Source organism: Cavia porcellus, unplaced genomic scaffold (assembly GCF_034190915.1).
Source record: "Cavia porcellus strain 051 isolate PalLab524CR breed Dunkin Hartley unplaced genomic scaffold, mCavPor4.1 scaffold_24, whole genome shotgun sequence".
Lineage (NCBI taxonomy): Eukaryota > Metazoa > Chordata > Mammalia > Rodentia > Caviidae > Cavia > Cavia porcellus.
This window is the reverse complement of record NW_026947507.1, coordinates 14,422,949-14,443,784: the sequence shown is the minus strand read 5'-3', so window position 1 is coordinate 14,443,784 and position 20,836 is coordinate 14,422,949. Positions and strand designations below refer to the sequence as shown.

At 40.8% G+C, this 20,836-nt stretch overlaps 1 protein-coding gene, 1 long non-coding RNA gene and 1 pseudogene across 4 annotated transcripts in view; 1 reads left to right on the top strand and 2 right to left on the bottom strand.

Annotated features, from left to right (window-relative positions):
* Nucleotides 1-15,518, bottom strand: part of Dctd (dCMP deaminase) — a 48,715-nt gene extending 33,197 nt beyond the window's left edge. Inside the window, exons 1-3 of one of the 3 annotated variants that reach the window (XM_063234696.1) lie at nucleotides 15,362-15,518; nucleotides 13,685-13,799; nucleotides 13,317-13,452 (exon numbers count right to left, since the gene is read on the bottom strand). In XM_063234696.1, the coding sequence (XP_063090766.1) occupies nucleotides 13,317-13,452; nucleotides 13,685-13,799; nucleotides 15,362-15,384 (274 nt within the window). In that variant the 5' untranslated portion in view covers nucleotides 15,385-15,518. Of the gene's footprint in view, nucleotides 1-13,316; nucleotides 13,453-13,684; nucleotides 13,800-15,099; nucleotides 15,207-15,361 lie in introns of those variants that run through there. The other 2 variants (XM_063234694.1, XM_063234695.1) reach the window with 2 other exon arrangements.
* LOC134472667 (spliceosome-associated protein CWC15 homolog) lies at nucleotides 1,839-13,271 on the bottom strand (annotated as a pseudogene).
* A 3-nt stretch (nucleotides 15,519-15,521) lies between the features above and the next one.
* The window catches only part of LOC134472668 (uncharacterized), a 67,277-nt gene continuing 61,962 nt past the window's right edge, over nucleotides 15,522-20,836 (top strand). Inside the window, exon 1 of the long non-coding RNA XR_010042576.1 lies at nucleotides 15,522-15,841. This is a non-coding gene — a long non-coding RNA (uncharacterized LOC134472668). The remainder of the gene's footprint in view (nucleotides 15,842-20,836) is intronic.

Genomic DNA, 20,836 nt, shown 5'->3' with positions numbered 1-20,836 from the left:
CATTCCATCTGATAAAAACTAATACAATGTCTATTTTACACAGTTGTACCTCTAAGGCAACTCAAGTTAAAAAACAAAACAAAACGCTGAAGAATGCTAAACAAATTCTCATTACTACAGAAAGATTTAGCCATCAGACTTTACCCACAACTGATCTTCATCTGATGAAATACAACAGAAAATATCAGGACGTGATATAATTCAGATTCAGGTAAACTTTCTATTCCAGTAAAAGTAACTCAAGATTGTTTAAAATCATTTCATTTTTAATGGCACAGTATTTTATTTGAAGAAAATGATAGCCTCAGGCCCAAAGGGTATTCTATCAGGGCTGACCTGAAAAGGTAGATAGCCCTGTCCAGTGGCTCTTAGTAGAGTCAGGGTTAGAAGACAGACACACAGTACCGCTTGTCACTCAGAGCAGCTCCACCCTACCTCCTTCCACTCCAGTCTAAATCAACAATGCATGTAAAGGAGGATTCACCACAACACTAGTCAAGACTTAAAGAGCCAGGAAACTTCTAATATGAAAAAGACAAAGTCACCCTTCATTCTTTCCACTGGTTTCTCATTCTGCAATTAATAACTGATATGAAATGGGGTTTCCAAATTAAAGGCTGGTTGGTGGATTAAAGAAAACAAAACAAAACTCAATATTAATTTATAAGATATCCCACTTCTATTTTGGTAACAAGGCCTTTCATATCGTTACTTCTTCAAATTAGAATCCCAGTCTTCAGGGATCCTACAGGTGTCAGTAAATCTGAACACACCTTCATGAGCACGGCACCCGAGCTCCCAGCCTTATTGTCCAACAGACACTGATGGAAATTCTGCTGGGGGGAAGGGGTGTGCAGTCACTCCTTTTACAGAGCCATTTAAGGAACTGCTTCATGGCTCCTAGAACTAGAATGGAATTTCAACTACTTATTTCTTAATTATTGAAAGATATTCTGACAAGGTTTCATATGTCACTGCCAGCCTCCCAAGTACCTGTCCTTCACGTTAGCAATTTAATAAGACTAGCCTCTAAATTTAAGGCCCCTAACTTCAGTCACCCCAAAAGTCCCTTAAAGGTTATAAAGTATTCACTTTTATTTGTACTTCAAAATCTACAGAAAAAATTATAGCATGTAGCCCCAAATAATGTCACTCCCTCTACCTCATCTCCCTCTGCTGTTTTTACATCTGTGTCTCTCATGTGTCTGGTAGAGTAGCAAGTTGATTATCAGGGTTCTCAAATGATTTGAAATACAGGTGGACTGAGGAAAAGGAGAACTAATTCAAAATCATTCATTACACCTCTTCCGCAAAGCCACTCAGCCAGTCAGGCCCCGTATGTCACATCTCATTCTTAGCCTCTGTTTTCCACTCTTCTTTCTCCTTCCCCTCTTCACTGCCAACTTCTTGGAGCATCCCAAAGCTGTTTCACTGCATTTTTTTTTTTTTTTTTTTTTTGGTACTGGGAATTTAACTCAGAACCTTGCATTTGCCAAGCAGGTGCTTGTGCTGCTGAGCTATATATTCCTGGCCCAGCCATTTCACCCTAACAACTCTGCAGACACAACTCTGAAAGAAAAACAGATTAAAACTTTGAGCATTTTCCGTATGTTTCGATAAATTCTAGCCACACACACTGTCCCTCCAAGGTCAAGTACTCACAGGGTGAGCACACACACTACCAGCCAGAAGATCAGGCAAAGCTACACACAGGACAACAAACTGCTGAGAAAAATTCAGCATATGAAGGGGTAAATGCATTGTGCACAGGTGGACGGGTAACTAGATCTTCAGGTAATATTGTCTCTGCAGGAAAATGTTTTTGGATTACAAATGTCTTTTTACTTTTTGGGGAGGGGGGGTAACGGGGATCGAACTCACGACCTTGAGCTTGCCAGGCAGACGCTTACATCGCTGAGCTAAATTCCCAGCCCTACAAATGTCTTTTAAACAAAGAGGGTGAAACCGTGGGATTTGACCACACAAAAATAAAGTTTTATTCAAGTCCCAGGCTCTCTAGCTACAAATACAGGATTATAGAAAGAACACAAGGCACAGGGAGGATAAAGCCTTATGATCCAGAAAGAATTATGCTAATAAGGCCTCTGTGGCTTATAGTCAGAAGTAGACTTTGTTTTCCTCATTGTGATGAGGACTTGGGAGAGCTGGGAGTTCCTGGGCACACTGACAGGTGACAGCACTTCTGCCTGACCAACCAATTAACTACACCTTTTGGAACAAAGACATTAATGCCCCAGCCTGCGGTTAGCGGCCCTTCTATTCCAAAGGTAACGTAACAGTTTCCCACTTCTGGCACTGAGTGGTATAGGATTCCACCTGAGAGAAATTCTAGTGTAAGTCTGTGTATGGAAAAAAAAAGAAAGAAAGAAAAGTGATAATGAAGAAAAGCCCGGTCCTATGCCTGGAAAAGTCTCTCATCAAAAGGCCCACAACATCTCCACTAAAAGAAATGACAATTATAAGGAATCCAGGCTGGGTCTGGGAAGAAAGGGATGTCCCATTCTCTCAAAAGGCAGCACGATCTTCCAAGCCCTGATGAACCATGGACCTCTCAGGTGTTCCAGGCTGCAGTGACCACTGCAATAGTCACCTCCTGTGTCCATACAGTCTGAACTGTGCAGCTCTGGATTCTTGGAGCTGTCCCTGGCTCTTTCCCCCTCTGCTTCCTCCTCATACCTGGCCTTCCCTACCTAGAGCTTGATGTTAGTCTTAAGTATCTCCAAGCCTCAGCTTCACTGTCTGTGGAGTGACCTAAAGAATCCCCACCTCCAAGTACCCGTACTAAAGGCCAGATTCTGCTAAGAGCACAGTGCAAAAGATCCACCTGGGAAACAGCACTTATCTTCTCTCCTCCAGTTTGCTTGCCCACCCGAGACCAGCAGTCCTGGGCTGCACAGTTCAGCCTGACCACAGGAAGAGACTTTTTTTTCTTTCTTGCTCCATTCCCTGTCCTCTGCCCCCTTTCTGTCTGCCTCACTAAAGCTGCTGGCAACAACTCATGGCACCCAGGGGAGCCACTTAGCCCCAATGGTAGTGCTTAGGGCTAAAGAGATTTCTGACTGTGGTGTTTCCATTATTGATAATAAAACCCCCAGAACTCTAATTACATTGCTTCCCTATGTGCTAAGGGCACACAATCAGGTCAGAAGGAGGAGGATGTAGAAATGACTGCATTTCATCCATGGGTAAGCCAGGCCAGCTCTCTTCCTACCGTTCACATGAAATACTTGTGGATGCCTAAAAGGTACTAAAAAGGTACCAGAACCTGGGCACTAATCATCCTTTGACAGTTCTGTAATGTAAATATGTACCACAAGGCTTAAAAGCTCCCCTTGTGTTTATGGTTTTCAAAGGGTAAAGTGGGACTGGGCACTGAACAGGAGTTGCGATCCATGTGTTTTAATTAATTCTAACTCCAGAAGGCCTGCCTCAGGCACCTCACTGATCTTGCATCAGTGCGTGGAAGAGAGGGATTAACGGACCTAACCTGAGATCCTCCCACAGAACTGCGCTCCTCACTGCCCCACATTCCCGGGACACACCTCCAGCAGGCTGCTTCTGGTCCCCAGCACTCATCTTCCCATGTGTCTAGGCTGCTCCCACCCTGCTCTTTCAGCCAACAGTCTTGCAGCTCTCTCACTGAGAAGGCTGTTAATTTATCATCTCAAGGTTGTCAACTGTCCCTATCTGTCCCTTATTGTCCTTTCTTCTGTCACTAACCAGTTTGTGTGTGTAGGAGGCAACTTCCCTCACATCCTCAAACATCATGACTCTTTTCCACTTTCTTGATTCTTCTCTCCCTTTCCTGCTGGGATGAGTCTGTTGCAAAAAACCCAAAAAACACAAAAGCTTCTCCCTTCTCACAAATACAACAAAGCTTTCTTTGGGTTCTATCTCCTTTTTGGCCACACCACCTGCGCCCTTCACAGCAACATGTCTCAAAACCCTATCTAAATAACGTCCCCCCTTCCTCACCTTCCCTGCCCTTTGACTGACTCCAATTTGATTTCTAATCCTACCACTGTCAGAACTGTTCTCAGCAGTCCCAGCAATGATTTCCTTCCACACTGTTAAACCACAGACATTTGCCATCTTTCTGGAATTTTTGGCAGCTTTTGGTACTACAGACAATCATTCTTAAAAAACCAAACCAACAAACAAAAAATAACACAGCTCCATGGGTCCCCTGATATCATTTCCCTTTGTTGGTCCCTTTTCCTATATCCAGCCTCTAAATGCTGATGTCTCAAGGGTCATGCTGGGCTTCCTCCTACTGCCTTTGTACAACCTCTGATGTATACTGATGCCCAAAAATCCTACACAGACACTCCCAGCCTAAACCTCTTTCTGTCCCTTCAGATACCAGGACTACCTGTACCTTCACTGGGGGCACTCACATCCATCTCTAGCTTCAGCTGTCCAATCTTGCTCATCTTCCACAAATAGCACTTCTGTTGCAATCTTCTCCACCTTAATATGTCATCCAGTTGCTATAGTCAGAACTGTTTAAGGGAAATCACCTCCCTTCTCCAATATCACCCATCCTCTTATTCTGCCTCCAAAATATACTTCTGTATGCAGCCACTCCTCTCAGCCACAGCACTCCCGACCCCTCCAACGTCTACTCACCTGCTGATACACTCATCACACAGCTGGCAGCCTCATTTTCACTCTTGCCCCAGCATGATCCATTTACACATATTACTTCATCACTTTGGGTGGCTCTAACAAGTTAGCACAAACTGGTCACTTCTAAACAATGAAAGTTTACATTACAGTTTTGGAAGCTGGCAAATCCAAGATCAAGGTGCCAACAGCTTCAGCGCTTGCAAAGAGACATGGGAATGTACAGATAGGGCTTTTACCCTGCATCCCTGTGAAGTGGCTAACTAATTCCAAATCCCTTTTTGGAGGGAATTAATCCTATCCAGAAGTAGTCTACTCTTGTGATCTAACCATTCCCAAATATTCCATGCCTTAATACCAACACTTTGGGGCTAGGATTTCAACATGTGAAGTTTGGGAGGACACAAATAGTCAGTCTGCAGCACAATGAAAATAATCTTTTAATCTAAACTTCTTAATCTCCAAGGTCCTCAACCTTACTACACCACTCCATCCTTCATGAAATAAACTTGGGCTAATTTTTTCCATGACACCTATAGCATTCCCACTATCACATTCTCACTTCAACCAAGTAATCCCTCAACTTGGAATCTCTTCCCATGTCCAAACAATAACCAGCCCATCCTGACCTGCGATCCATCTTATCCTTGTAGTTTAAAAATCATTTCCTCAGAGAGGAATATGCAGTATCTGCTTACTATCAACTCCCTCTGAAATTAGCATACCAATTCCTTGAAAACACCAGACTATGTGTGTTCTGTTTACCACATGAGGGTGTCTGGCATCGGTACATGTGACAGCTAGCTTATAAGGACTTACTGAATGAGTGAATGAACATGTATGAGAGTACTCTGAAAAAATCTGAAACAATGCAAAATGTAACGTTTGCAAAAGAAGAGAACATAACCACCACGAGGAGACAACTGAAGCCAGTAAAAGAACAGAAAGCTCATCAGTATTTCAGTTCCAAAAAGGCAGTAATTCATTTGCAGAAGGACAAACAAAAAAGGAGTTGTGCTTCCCTTTATTCACCTGAACTCAAAATTAATGGCATTTTGAACATAATTTTTTAATTGCAGAATTTAAAAATTCACACTCAGTGATTACACTTAATATTTTAAATTTATTATGGCATCTATCATTTGAAAGAGCACAGATAAAATGTACACTTCCACTAACTAGCCAGCAGCAACCGTTCAGACAGCATGAGCAGAGAATATATGCATAGGCTCCCATTCTGACTCCCTTGTTTCCACCAATACTTTGTGTTTATCACTGAAATCTCCTGCCAGGCCAGTATCTATGTTTCAATAAATACTGTCACATTGCTTGATTCAGAACCAGATTTCTAAATTCCTATTGTGTCTTAGACTAACCTATTATCTCCAAACAGTTCTAAAATCAGTGCCTCCTACATTTATATATTCTGTTTTATTTGGACACAGGATCTTTTCCTCTATTGATGTTATCCAACCTTTAGTGATCTAAATTTTAGGTTCCATGTTTGTGGGATAACCAACATTCTTTAACCACTGCCTTTCATTCATGTATACTGTCTCTACCTGATTTATATTAATCTTAAAACTGCAGCAGATTTTAATCAATGGGAGGGAAGGAAGAAAGCCTGTTCCTATCTGCTAATTTATCCTCATACATGTATGCACATTCTCTCTGTAATTGCCACCAACAGCTTTTTACAGCTCTGCACCTTGACTGAACGCTCTCAGAACTCAATAAGCAGAGAAACTGACACTAATCTAATTACAATCAAAGCATTATTTTCTGAGGATTACAGAAATGGAACAGTCCTCAGTAATAATCTGTTTCATAAAAATACTGAGAAATAAATGTCAAGTGATGTGTCTAACAATCCCACAATCACTGAATATAAACAAATTAGCCCTGAAGCCCAGAACTCTTGATAGCTGTACAGGATTCTTTCACTTGAATGTGGTCAGTCAGTGTTGTTTAAAACACTGTTGTTTAAAACAACACTGTAGGGTTTACTTTTCTAATAAGCATATTACAGACACGCCTAGCCCTATCCAAATATCAAAGTCCTGAGAAGTGAAAAGCAATATAACTCTACTTCAATAATTACTCTATTTCAATAGTCCAATTATTGGGGCTGGGGATTTAGCTCAGCGGCATAAGCGCCTGCCTTGCAAGCAGGCAGTCGTTGAGTTCGATCCCTGGTACCAAGAAAGACCAAAAAAAAAAAAAAAAAAAAAAAAAAATAGTCCAATTATTAACAAAGCTGTGAAAAGGACATTCCTGACTGAAAAAACTCAAAATAAAGTCTTAGTAATTCAGACTGGTTTCAGAGAAGACCAGTAAAAATCAGCACAAGTGGCAGAACAGGTTACCAAAATAAACACTATGTATTTCAACATTTTTAGGTGGTCACACTAAATAGTAGCCTAGTGTTACTAGGCAGACGACAAATTTTTTAAAGCCGCACTTAATATGTGCTTATTTACACTGAGATCATTAATCTGATCAAATACTAAACACAAATGTTTTGGAAACTAAGTTGAATGTGCTCCAAAATTACTAATTCTATTAGTTTTTAAAATTTAGATTAAAAATACTTACTGAAGGCAAGATTTTTTTTCCAATTTTAAAAACAAAACATGTGACTGGAAACATTCAGGGAATAGAAATTCTGTTAAACCTATTCCCATGTGCATTATCATACAATGCATCATCAAAGGACAAGATATTCTGGATCTTAAAATTAGGGAGGGCTCTACACTATGTAGATGGTAGGAAAGAAAAAAAAAAAAAAAACAGACCAATCCTCAATATTTTACAGAATTTAAGCACCTAAAACCATACTACTTAATATATTTCTCTGTGATCATTTTGTGAAATTCAGATCACAGTGCACCATTTACAAACCTTTTGTCTTTCTTCTGACCATCTACACCTTTTGCACAGTTCTTAAGGTTAGTACAACCATCCTACTTCTTTTAACTTTGAAGGTGGCCTGAGGCTGGGATGGGCCAATGAGATAAAGGAAAAGCTTTTTCAGCTTTCTGTTCTTATTTATTCCTAGTCTGCTCTTCAGCTCATCCTTCTTTAATTTTTTTCCAGTTCTGAAAGAAGAGCTAAGTATCATCTTCATCACTCTTGTCTTCAAAATCTTCATCATCCTCATGTGTTAGAGGATCATCTGCATCAAGGTTGGCAGCATGAATCTAACAGAGGCTTCTCTGACACTGACGAGGATGTGTGTTCTCAGGTTGGAGGAGTCCTATCTTTCTTTCTTGCAGCAACTCTTTCTCTTCCAATCCTCTCCTAAAGTTATGTACTATTACCTCTTCAGGGGCATCCTGAATAGTCTGTCTATATTTTATCTTTGTACAAGAGAGAAGATCTCTAACTTGAATATTGTTTTGAGAGTTGGCTCAAATCACCTTCTCCTTTTCCTCTTCCACCTCTTGGAGGTTCAAAAGCTGGTCTGGTTGCTATTGTAACATTTATGTTTCTTTCTAATGTGAAACAGCAGCCTTCAAAGATTAAACAAACAGCACTGCAACTCCTGACTTCCAGAATCCTCTGCATCCAAGGCTATGGCCCAAAACTGGGAAGCTGAAGTTACTGATTTTCAACAAAGCTGAACTTGGAGAAATAGTACAAAGATAAAACTTCAGCCCTCTTCCTACGGGGGCCCTATCTTCAGTGTTCAAGGGGGATAGGTAAATGGCTAAGTAAGTAAAATAACATCTATGCAAGCTTAACAATACGCTAAGTCAGAAAAGTAAAGATTAAATTTAAATATAAAATTTAAACAAGCAATGCTACATACTGGCAAAAGTGTTTAAAGTTGTCATATTGACTTCTTGCCTTAATTAATTCCAAGTTTTCCTTTCCAGCATACTCATTTTAGTGTATTGCTCAATATAAATACAAGAAATACAGAAAGAAGGGCCGGGGATTTAGTTCAGCGACATAAGCACCTACCCGGCAGGCGCAAGGTCGTGAGTTTGATCCCCAGTACCAAAATAAAAATAAAAAAATACAGAAATACAAATGGACCCTGATAAAAGTTTCATGTCTCCATTGTTGCCCACTGGATTCAGATAAAAGCCACCACTCACTCACTAGGACATCAAGACAGTAACCCTAATATTATGACAAGTGATACTGAAGGCATCACAAACCTATCTTCTGATGGGAAGAGACCATGAAGATACAGCAAGCATTATTAAAAAATTCCTGTGGCTGCCGGGGATTTAACTTAGCAGCTTAAGCACCTGCCTGCCAAGAGGTTGTGAGTTCAATCCCTGGTACCAAAAAACAAAAAATCCTGTGGTTTAAAAATGGAAAGATACTAATTCTACTCCAACTTTGCAACCTGTAAACTATATCAGCAAAACTGGTTACATAAAAGCCCAAGAATGATATCTGAATTATCAATAGTATTTTAATTCCATTTTATAAAACTAGTACTTTGATTAAATGTGCTTCATTGTAATGTATTTCACAAAGAGAAAGTAAAAATGTCAACTAAATTCATCATGAGTTTAGCAATCTATCCCTCATAAAAATAAAAATTTCCAGTCTTTTTAAATGGCAAATTAGATAAATTTGCTGCTTCCTGGTTTCTTAACTGTCATTCATCTGAAAAAGGTTCTCACCATAACAATGCTGCCTTCTTGCCAATTAACGTTACTGACATTATATTGTCTTTTGGATTTTTCAGGAAGATGAAATCAAAGTTGATTCTTAGCAGGGGGAATTTTCATTTTCCATATTAATATTACATCGCTATCAAATAGTTTCATAAAGTTTTGATCCTAAGGTTGGAAGAACAAAAACACCCTTTAAAAATGCCTCTCCAGAGACACAGCCCAGAAAAGCCGTCTACCTATTATGGTACAAGTACTCTGTGTTTCCCTCCTCTCCACCAAGTGTCAATCAAGACTAATGGCTTCTATCTTAACAGGATTAATAACACAGAATCAAGTTGTGTGTAATTAGTAAACTCAAATTTACATAATTTCCAAGTTCCTTAGCTTAGTTACTGAGCTACTGTAACAAAATCCAATATTTATTCTTCACAGTTGTGGAGGCTGGAAGCTGAGACTAGCATGTCAGTATGGTCGAGTTCTAGTGAGGGTACTCGTTCATGTTTGCCAACTACCATCTTCTCCTTAGGTCCTCACATGGTGAAGGGCAAGCCTTCTCCAGGCTCCCAGGTATAAGAGCACTAATTCCACGTGTGAGGACTCTATCTTCACAGCCTACTCTCTATAGGCTCTATCTCCACCTATCACAACACTAGGATTAGGGCTTCAACATATGTCATCGAGATAGACATAAAACATTTAGTCCACTGCACTGTCCTTTGAAGAAATCTTAAAGTCACCTGTAAGTGGTTTTCTGTCTAAAACTAGTGGCTTTCTGTCTTAACATTAGGAAACACTACTCAAGCTCTTGGTCTCTGAGGAGTTACCACATCTAACAACATCTAACTACATCTACACAGTTGCAGCTTGTTCAACTGTGAAATGCAGTGATCAACATTTCAGAAGAGCTCAATTCTAATGCCTCACAAAAGATACACAGTAACACAATAAAAAGAGCGCTAGCCTTCAAGTTAAGAGACTGCATAGAACACAGAAGTTACATAAAAGAAAGGGGTAGCTGGGTAGAGGCACATGCTAGTAATCCCAGCCCTCAGGGGGCTGAAGCAGGAGGATCACCAAGAGTTTGAGGCCAGTCTGGACTACACAGTGAGTTCAAGCAAGCCCAGCCATCAGAGCAAAACCCTGTCTCAAAAACAAAAACAAAAAAAAAAAAAAAAAAAAAGGAAAGAAAAAATGTTGAAAAAAAAAAAAGGGTGGGGGGAAATAGGTTTAGTCCCTGTAGGATTCAAAGCTTGAGGCACTACCAAGGCGTTACAAGAAAACTAGCATGGTCCATAGCTAAATAAATACTGTGTCTAATGCAGAACAATTTTTCAAATATAACTGCTGTGTGATTAATAAAAATCTAATAAATGTGAAGTTTTAATGATATGCAGCATTTTCTTGTCATGGAGGATTTTCTCACAAAACACTGAAAGATTTTTCATATTTAACAAAATGTTAATGTTTAAGAGTTAAGAATCATCAGATTTCAGAACTCCAGGTGACTTCTAAAGGTCCCTTACAGGGATTAATGAACAGCCTATGACTATTCTGACATAGCAGCTGAGGCACCATTAATGTAGGTGAAGAAAAAAAGGTACACCCATGAAAGTTTGAACACTGTCATCTTATTTTTTAAAAATAATTTTTAAAATCATGAAACAGAAACAAAAAATACATTTGCATTTTAGTTTATCATCAACAAACATTTCTGTTACATCTCAAGCCATCCAAACATCTGTCTGTGGCTTGAAAGCCCTTAAGACAGGGACAGTACAGTGTACACAGTTATTGTTATTTAGACACAAAACCTGTCTTTATATGGATTACGTTGATGGCAACACTAAATGCTTTTTTAAAAAACCATTTAATACCTTCTATAACTTTTACGGTACATCAAATTACAAGCTTACTCTCATGAAAGAAGATTGTCTATATTCTAATAGAGCTACAGATAAAATGAATAATTGATAAGTGAGGACAAAGAGCTTTGAAAACCTAGAAGTATCATATGGATGATAAAAAAATAACGCAGACAGCCAATGCCCAGAAACTCAGCAGCTACTCGATAAAAAACAATCAGTGAAGTTGGATAAAGGCCTCTGTGGTTTTGTTGTTGTTTTAATTCCTTCTGGAAGTGGCTAAACTTGGACAAAAGGCACTGTCTTATCCAGTTACTGGGGAAGTTATAGAGCACAAAGAAGGGAAGGGTGTTGCAAATGTAATGCAAAGTCCTTGGCTTCTAGGTCACTGCTACAATTCTGGCTAGGGCTCGCAGAGATTGAAAAAGGCATAGGTCCCTCAGGGAGAGCTGCTCAGTGACCACTGAGAATCCTTCCACAGTGGTGCAATCACTGGGATCTTTTGCAACCAGCCTACATACAACAGAGTGACATCTCCTAAGAATTCATCCATATCAGCGCTCAGCACAAGGACCAATATTTCGTTGTCTTGACTTAGTGAGTCATACATTTCAATGTAAATCTTTAACATATTGACACTTTTGCTTTCCACTATTAATATAGGGGATATTGAACTACATTGTGAAAAATTATTTTTGCATAAGCATCAAAGCAACTAATCGTTCCCTTTTTTCTTGCCATCAAAAAATTATACAATCAAACTCAGAATGAGCAACTTTCTGAAATATATTACGATAAATATAATATTTTTCACGTAAGTCACTATCATCAGTTATAAAGCTGGGGCTGAAAGGACAGTTTACATTTTCTCAATTTTGATTCTGCTTTTCCTTTTCTTACCACAGTGAGGTTAAATTGACTATCCAATTATTAAATCCCTTAATTGTCAAACTATCTTTTGTATGGTGAACACCCTGAGTGCTCTGTAATTGTCCCTACTCTCATTGTTCAATTCTTTCTCTATTTCAAGGCACTTTCTCCCTTTACTCTCAATATGGAGGATTTGCCCATAAGTAGTTTAAAAATAAATTTATGGGGCTTATTTAATATGATTAAGGCTCAAGAACATTAGCAAAAATGCATAAATTAGACTAAATGTAGGCTTGGAATTCTTCAGGAGAAAAACCCAGAGGAAAAAACATACCAGGGAAGAGTCAACAAAGAAGAAAGGTCTTACATTATGCCTTGAAGTTGGTTTCCTGAAGGCATAATCTTTCTCATTTGAATGGCCTTCATCTACTTTACCTCCAACAGAGGCAGTCTGTTCATTCTCAGACATAGTTCATTCTCAGACAGGGCCCAACATCATGAAAAATTACCAACTAACGTATGCAATACAATTTGTCCCTTTCATAGCATTAATCGTGTGTTCTTTAGAGAATAAAAGGAAAAGATTTATCTCTCTTGGATAATCTCTGAAGATATTTTTCCTTGGGCTCAAGCACAAATTCTAAAAACTATTCTTTCCTAATTTCAAGGTGAAAACTCAGAGAACTAAGCCAGAGGTTTTCCTTTCCATCTTCTGGTTTTTGGTCTGATCCCAGACTACAATGGGATTGCAGAGGCCACCACAAGTAGCCTAACAGAAGAAATTACTGCATCATCCATCTCCTGATGGATGCTTGCAGTTTGATTCCTGCTTCCCAGACATAAACCTGAACCAGAGATCTAGCTCATCAAGCACGAGGCTGAATAAAGCCTGCCTCTCATCAGAGCAAAGTCCTGGCAGCACTTAAATGAGCTGAGCCAGCTTCCCAGGAGTAAAGAACCTACCTACAGAGTCACCACGCACCACTTTCAGCTCTCTCTGCAAAGGGCTGCAGCCTGCATTGATGGTCTGGTGTTACACAGGCCAGCGGGCTGCCAGGGAAGCACACCAGGCCCACCACAGGCATCAGAGCCCAGGACATCAGGGCCCAGCTGTGTGACCACCACCACACTCCCACCAAATGCTCCTTTGGAACTTAAGAGACAGGGATAGCAGAAGTAGGTAGTTCAATGGGACAACTGATGACTGAAAAGAAAGACAATACCTTCCAACCTGCTTTGTAAATGAAGCACCAACCCCCAGACACATAACTAAGCAGGATGGAATAAAAACATGCCTTACCATAGGGGTATTTGGTATCCAGTTTATTCTCTGCTGTTCTCCTCCAGGGCAGCAGGTCATCACTGCACCCATTCGGCATTCCATTGTACCCAATTCCAACAATCTTGTTTTCTGCATTCACAATACAGGCTCCAACCTACAAGGAAATGGGACCAAAGGTTTGGTGATAACTACAAATGACTGGCCTACTACTGGGGAGCACTGAAAGGAACCAAAGTCTCGTAAGGAACAGGTAAGCACGCAGGAATACAGCACTCAAGGCAGCAAATACACTGAATTTTTAAGTTGAAAGCTGTTCCCTTTTCATAATTTGCTTAATTCATGGGTATCTCTTTCCAAGAATCCATTCTGCTATGAAACCCATTTACCTGGGAATTTGGATCTTTGCTTCTCTGTGCTGATAAAAAGGCCACTGCCATGAAATACTCAGGCCATTCCAGATAGTCATCCCGCTTCCTGCAGGAAACTTCACTCATCTTGGGTCTAGAAGAAAAACATGCAAAATGTTGAAAAAATTATTTTGATAAATTTGCTTTCTAGTTCAGTCCTCTAGATTCAACTCTGATCTCTAGTCATCAGCTACATTTATCAATCAGAAATCACAAAACTTATACATAGAATCTACTCTTAAGAAAAAAGATATTTATTATTTCAGAAGTTCAGATTTGGCACCTATAGCTTCACATTCTCAAATATTTCATCTATTTACTGCTAATAGGATGTTTTCTTTGAGACTACAAATTTTTCTGTCCTTCATCCCTAAAAAATAAGTCAGCAAAGAGGAGAACCAAAGAAAAACATTTACTGATCTTCAAGAGACTGGAGACACTGTTTTACTTTTTACACATTATCTCCTTCAAACCTCATTCTAAGAGAGGCAGTAACATCCTGCTTTCAACTCAAAAAACTTAGGAAACGGACTTTGCCCTAACTTACACAGTAAAGTATTATCTATGCCCACTGGACTCCAAAGGTAATATATGAAGTTGTCCCAGTTTTGACAGTAATCAGATAATTTGTTCCTTCTTCCCCCCTAAGATTCCCCAGATAGGACAGAAGGGCCGATACTGTAGTCAGAATCCAAGGAGAAACAATGACAAGCCCTGGTAGTGAAGCCAAGCCGGGTTTCTGTTAAATCAGGTTTTACTCTGACAGACACAGGCGGTCTCTACAACAGGGAGAGCCCTGAAGGGAAGCGATTATTCTAGTTAGAGGATCCTTTCAAAAGGAATAAAACCAGGGTAAGGTGGGAGGCCAATACAAGATCACTCAATTTATCAGATCACTGAGAAAGCCTAAATGTTTGGTTTAAAGCAAGGTAAGAATCCCCAAACATTCACAGTCTAGACTCTAACCTCATACTACTGTGCAGTTCTTAAGTGTCCAAAACTAGAATGCAGAGAACAGGCTGGAACTAGGAACTGTGGTCACCAACTGATTCCGTGTTCCAAATGTTGAGAAGTTTTGGTTAAGATCATGTGTAGGAAGAGGTAAGACACTGATAGGGACTGGTTTCTCACCAGGTTTAAAGGCTCCCATTAATGAGGTGAAGGGTGGGGATGCCAGGTAAGTACTACAGACTAACGGGAGGGTGAAACGGGAACGAGAGGAGGACAGGCAGAGAATGAAGTTTTCCACCAGGCGCTCGACCTGGCCGAGGCTGAACGCTCACCAGAGCCCGGTGAGGTTGTAGGTGGGAACTGAGGCTCAGATACAACTAGCGCAGTAAGATACGGCGCGGAACCCACGGAACCCACGCTCCTCCCACCCAACGCGTGGGTACCAGACAGAGTGTTATTTTCAGATTTCCGGAAACGCGACCCTCCACAGTCAAGGAGCACGCCCGCCAGAGGCCGCGGCGCGCGCCACGGAAGCCACCTGAGCGCGGCCACGGGGAAGCCGGGTCCTCGCCGCCGCCGCCGCCGCCGCCGCCGCCAGCGTGCGGCAGGTTTAACGCGGAGGTGGGAGGTGCTCGCCACGCCCGAGACCCCCGGGAGCCAGCACCCCGCATCCAGTCGGCGCCACGTGGCGCGCCGACCGCGTACCCGCTCTGTTCGCCCCCGCCCATCCTCCGGTGCCGCGTCCGTAGGCCCGCAGACCGAGGCCGGACCCCAAGGCCGCCGCCACTGCCGCCGCCGCCGCCACGCGTCCGGGCAAAGGACGTCGGGAGAAGGGGGCGGGGCGCCGCGTGGCGGGAAGCGGCGGGGCCGGCGGGCGCGCGCTTGGGGCGGGGGGCGCGCTCGGAGCAGGGGCGATGGCTCGCCCCCGCGAACGGGACCAGTCTGCCGGCTCCCCAGCGCTGCGGTCGTTGGCGGGGCGCGTTTTAGCGCCAGGGTGCCTACTGCTCTCGGGGTGACCGTCCCCTTTTGTGGCTCACGGAGTGGAGTCTGCGGTTGCCTTTCTGCGCTGCTGACCTGACGGGGTGCGCACTAAGAGGTCGCTACGAGGCCGGGACCCGTCCCGCGATCCCCTCCCCCTCCCGGCTGTGTCCTCACCCCCGGCCGGGGACTGCATCGTTTTTGGTGGTAAGGGTGACTTCTTACACATACACAGCCCCATCTACCATTAACTTCTTTACTATAAATGTAATATTATGTGTGACTAAAAGACGACTCAGACAATCCAGCGCCGTGAAAGTGACCCGGGCTGAAAGGAAAGGGACCTGCTTTCGGCCCCGGAGTGAGCCCGCTGTGTGGCAACGGGCGGTAGCGGCCTCTCAGGTCCTCTAGAGAATTGTTTTGGAAGCACCATTCCTGGAGGCACAAGTACCTCGAAGCTGCATTTGCATTTGCGTTTTGCTTGACTGGGTTGAGTCTATTCAAATTGTGCGGAAGGGCCTGAGGTGTTTGCTAAAGCTTGCCACCTCTTGTCGCCTCACACACACATTCCACTGCATAGTCCCGTTACAAAGTTCCTCCCCCCAAATTGTAAGGGTTTTCTTACATTTTTTTTTAATCAGGAAAATAAGGCAAGTAGGAAAGATCATTAGTGACCTGGCTGAGGGGATATGCCTCAAGGTGCTAAATCTGGTTTTTCTTGAAGTTCACTTACTGTATTCAAACATTTGGTCCCCAAGTCTGATGGAACATTGGTTCCAGCACAAAGAAAGACAAAAGAACCCCATCCTGTATTACACATATGGCTGATGCTACTGGCAGCACTCCACAAATAACAGCTACTGTAATAATCATGAATTCTGATCAGCACATCCCAGATCTGAACTGCTAATCCAAACAAAAGCTTGTTAACTGTCTTAATTTAGCCCAACGGAGGAAGAATGATGAGAATAAACAGTTGGTTCTATCTCATTTCTCACTACAACAGACACATCATTCTTCATTTCCATGGTCCAGCCTGCAGATTCAATAATTAAATTATGTACTACTCAGTAGATGCCGGGAAAGCAAAAGGGGAAAGTATTTCATTGTTAACTATAGATCTGTTTTTTTTTTTTCCTATGATAAAATTCTGGCTTGAAAGAGCTACATAGATTAAGATGATGATTTTCAATGTCAGATTGACTTGATTTGACTGTTGTGTTGCCATTAAAATGCATTATATTTTGTGCTTCTGCCACCACCACCCCTCTGGTTTTTGTCACTCTCATCTATAGTCTTTGGGTCTTCATAGATTCATTTCTCTTCTTACCAGCCTACAAACCAATACATCACCAATTGCTGCTGATCTTTCGACCACAGCGTCATTAAGCTTTCTTCCTTCCTCTGCTCTGTAAAGTCTGTCATACATAATTTAGTTACTTCTCATCATTCTCCATTTTGGTCAACTCACACACTCCCCCTGCAATAAATTCAGGATCGTGCTTGCTTCAAACACATTACCATGAATGTTGCTGCATTTCACTGGCAAGTGCCTCATCTTTAAGATGGCATTATTCACAATACAGGAAACCTTCCTGATTCATGGTTTCACAACTTGAGATTTCAAATATTCAGCATCAGTGAAATCAGCGCTAAGGGGGAAAAACACATTTCTTAGTGTCTTGGTCAGTTTCTTCTCATTGATGAGACAAAACACCTGATGCCTAGAATGAAGGAAAAAAAGGCTTTGTTTAGCTTACAGTTTGTGGAGGTTTCAGTCCTCTCCAGCACAGGACAGCATGTGGCAGAGGGCACTCGTTTTTGGCAGCAGAAAACAGCAAAAGCAACAAGAGTAAAAAGAAAAGAGCGAAGAGAGCAATCCTCTTTCTCTTACTCTATATTTAGCCTACACTTAATCCATAATCCCAGCTCTGGAACCTGGATCAGTAACTCTAGAAACCTGCACCCAAGGCTACATGAGGCTTTTGTGTAGATATCAAGACACAAACCATAACACTTGGTATATCTTATTCATTAACAGTTTGTAATTCTGAGTGTGACTGTAGGTGTTAAATCTGTCTTGCTAATACCTTTTATTTCGGAGTATAATTGAGGCTCTTTCTTGGCCTACCACAGGCTCAGAGATTTGCTATGCTTTCAGCCATATCTAAGAAGGGGAGGGTATTTCACATAGGTCGAACACCATGTTCTTAAGGACTATTATTATAGGTTTTGGCTTTGCTCTTCTATTAACAGGACTACATTTCTTTATGTTTCATCTATTGCATAATTGAGAATATAGTTTGGTGTCTTGGAAGTGTAGAACTCAGTTTTTAAAAGATAGAACTAAAAGTAAAATTCTTCTTGGATGATCTTGGAAGGGACGTTGAGGTATCATTGGATATCTGCCCTGCTAAGATACCATCTACAACTCCTACCTCCTCTATATGCCTAGAAAAAGATGTGACATTACTGGAGAAACAGGCAGCGAGTCGGGTAAGAGCCAATCTGCATCAGGTTTGTTGTGGGGAAAATAAGACAAGGCTTGGTGTCGAACTAAATTTTGAATCCTAACTCCTTTGTTCCTAATACCTACATTACCTTCAGAAACTATTTACATATTTAGAGTCTGTAAACTCAACCTTCATTCAGTCATTGTTTTTATTCTCTGTTGTGTGTGAGTGCTGCAAATACCACAGTAAACAAGATACACAGTTCTTACCCTTGCCGAATAAAAGCAGGTTAAATGAACATTGTTGTCCCAGTTGACAGTTAATGTTGAAATATCTCTAATTTGAATTTCTCATGAGAACCAGCATCAATTTTCTCATGAAAACCTTATTATTATAGCTCAATAGTTGTATGTAGAAGGAAAATACCACTCCTACTGTTTTCAAAGGAATAATTGTTATGTTTCAATGCTACATTACCACTGGAGAAAATTGTTTAAACCTTAATAAGGACAGATTTTATTATCTGCTAAAACTAAAAAAAAATTTTTTTTAATTTTTTAGAAGTTCATGAAAATGCTAAGAAAAAATTCAATATGTGGTCTTAACATATATTTTTACTTATTTATTTATTTATTTATTTATTTATTTATCTTTTGAGACAGGGTCTTGTTATGAAGTTCAATCTGGCCTAGAACTCACTTTGTAGCCCAGGCTGGTCTCAAACTCATGGTGATCCTCCTGCCTCTTTCTCCCAAGTGTTGGTGTTACAATTGTGCGCTACCAAGCTCAGCAACATATACATTTTTATATGTAAGAGCATGAGATCATTTGTTTGCATTCTTGAAAGGCATACAGACGGAAATTTGCCATGACAGGATAAAAAAAAAAAATCCAGATTCCTAAATATAGAGGACAGAAAAAATCAAGATTCCTAAATTAGAGTTTTTGTTGTAAATTGATGCTGCCAATTATCTTTATTATTCCATATCTTCAAAATTATAATGAAGGTCAAAGAAGAAATAATTAACTGGGCATTATGATTCTTTGCTAGATACTTTGATATCTATGAGTAAATATTTGTTGACTAAATAAATAAAAAATAATTGCTTTATGCTGAATTCTTTGGAGCATCCGCAAATACAGAGACATCTTCATTAACTCTTGTTCTGTGCTCCTGTGCAGCATTTATCTTCTTTTTCTCTTTGAGTTTAACGACATGGAGAAAAATTTGATAGGTGAGACATTTGGATTGGTGGGTCAGGAAACCAAGGGGAAACAGATTCTTTCCTCCTGTTTTCAGGAGGAAAGAGTCTAACTCTTTAGAGTCCAATCTTGGCCAGAAACTAACCATTTACAGCACCCAAACTCAAGGCAGCTGTGGAGACTGTCTGCCTGTTTGGAGTATGTCAGTTCTCTTCATGACTTGCTTCTCCTCTGCAGAGCTGAACTTGTAGCCTCTTTCATACATAACTGGTTGAAGTTGATGGAAATTACATGTCTTATCACTTCTTAAAAGAAAAAAAAAACATAAAATGTAAATCTAAAAGAAATGGGCAATTTTCTCGTACCACTTTATATTTCTGTGTAAGTTACCAAGTGCCAATCATTCCTGCTTTTTAAAATTCAAATTTGTCAAGCAGCATGTAAGCTTTCAGTGTTGTACAAGAAAAGATAATGCTTCATGTGGAACAGTCATTTATGCCAGTTCTGTAGAAGTGCCTACCGAAAGAGAATTTATCAGATTGCTGGTATTATAGAAATATTAACAATCTCATTAAATTACACCCTCTACTCTGGGGTCTCCATGGCATCTCCTGAAGGAAGTCAACAAAGTATTATGGTTCTGGATATAGAATTCTTTACTGACATCAGAGTCACCACTCATGTTGCAGTGTATATTTTAACTAGTGTAACAAGACAAATGCCTAAGAATCGTTGTGAATGAAAGCCCCTATTAAATTTTATTTGGAAGTTAAGGGCTGTCATTACCTGTGTGACATGCTGTGCCTCCCCTTAGCTAACAGGAAAGCTCACTGAGGGGCAAACTTCTAAAATGAGAGGCCAAGAGTCAAAATAGTATTTTAGTGTTGCAGCTCACCAAAGCTGTGTATATTGAAGGTAACATCTGTGCTCCTGTCTTAACAACAGCAGTCTGTTATTATTGCCATGAGGTAAAAGAGATCTTCTACAGACCTGAACAAACAAAATAAGGAAAGAAGCCTATTCTGTTTGAATAACGATTGACATTATTCACAGTATGAAAACCTAAACTTCCAGAGAGGAAGTGAAGGAGAAAGTGGCAATAAGAGGCCTGGTCCCACCTTTGGCCACCTCTGTGTGCTGCAGTGTTTGATAGCTCTAAGATGACAAAAGGGAGAAAGCTGTCAGCCAGGAAGCATTTTAAGACATTGTGATCCTAGTAATGCTACCTTCAAATTAGCCCTGGATTGAGTTAAATATCAACGGAAGGGAGTGAAGCGGCACTAGTGGAATCATCCTTACGAAAAGGAGAGAGATTTAATAGTGTGGTGGTTACAGTAACCACTAGCCTGCAAGAAAAATCAATATCTACACAGTGTTAGAATCACACCAAGGGCTCCTGGAGCTGAGCCATTTCAGTGAAGAATAAACTCGGATTCATTAGAGTAGAAAGTCAGAATGTGGTAGGAGGTCAAACATAAATATACCCTGGGCTCTTTTGTCCAGAAATCCAAGATGTTCTCCTTTCAGGATCCGAGCATTTTTGTAA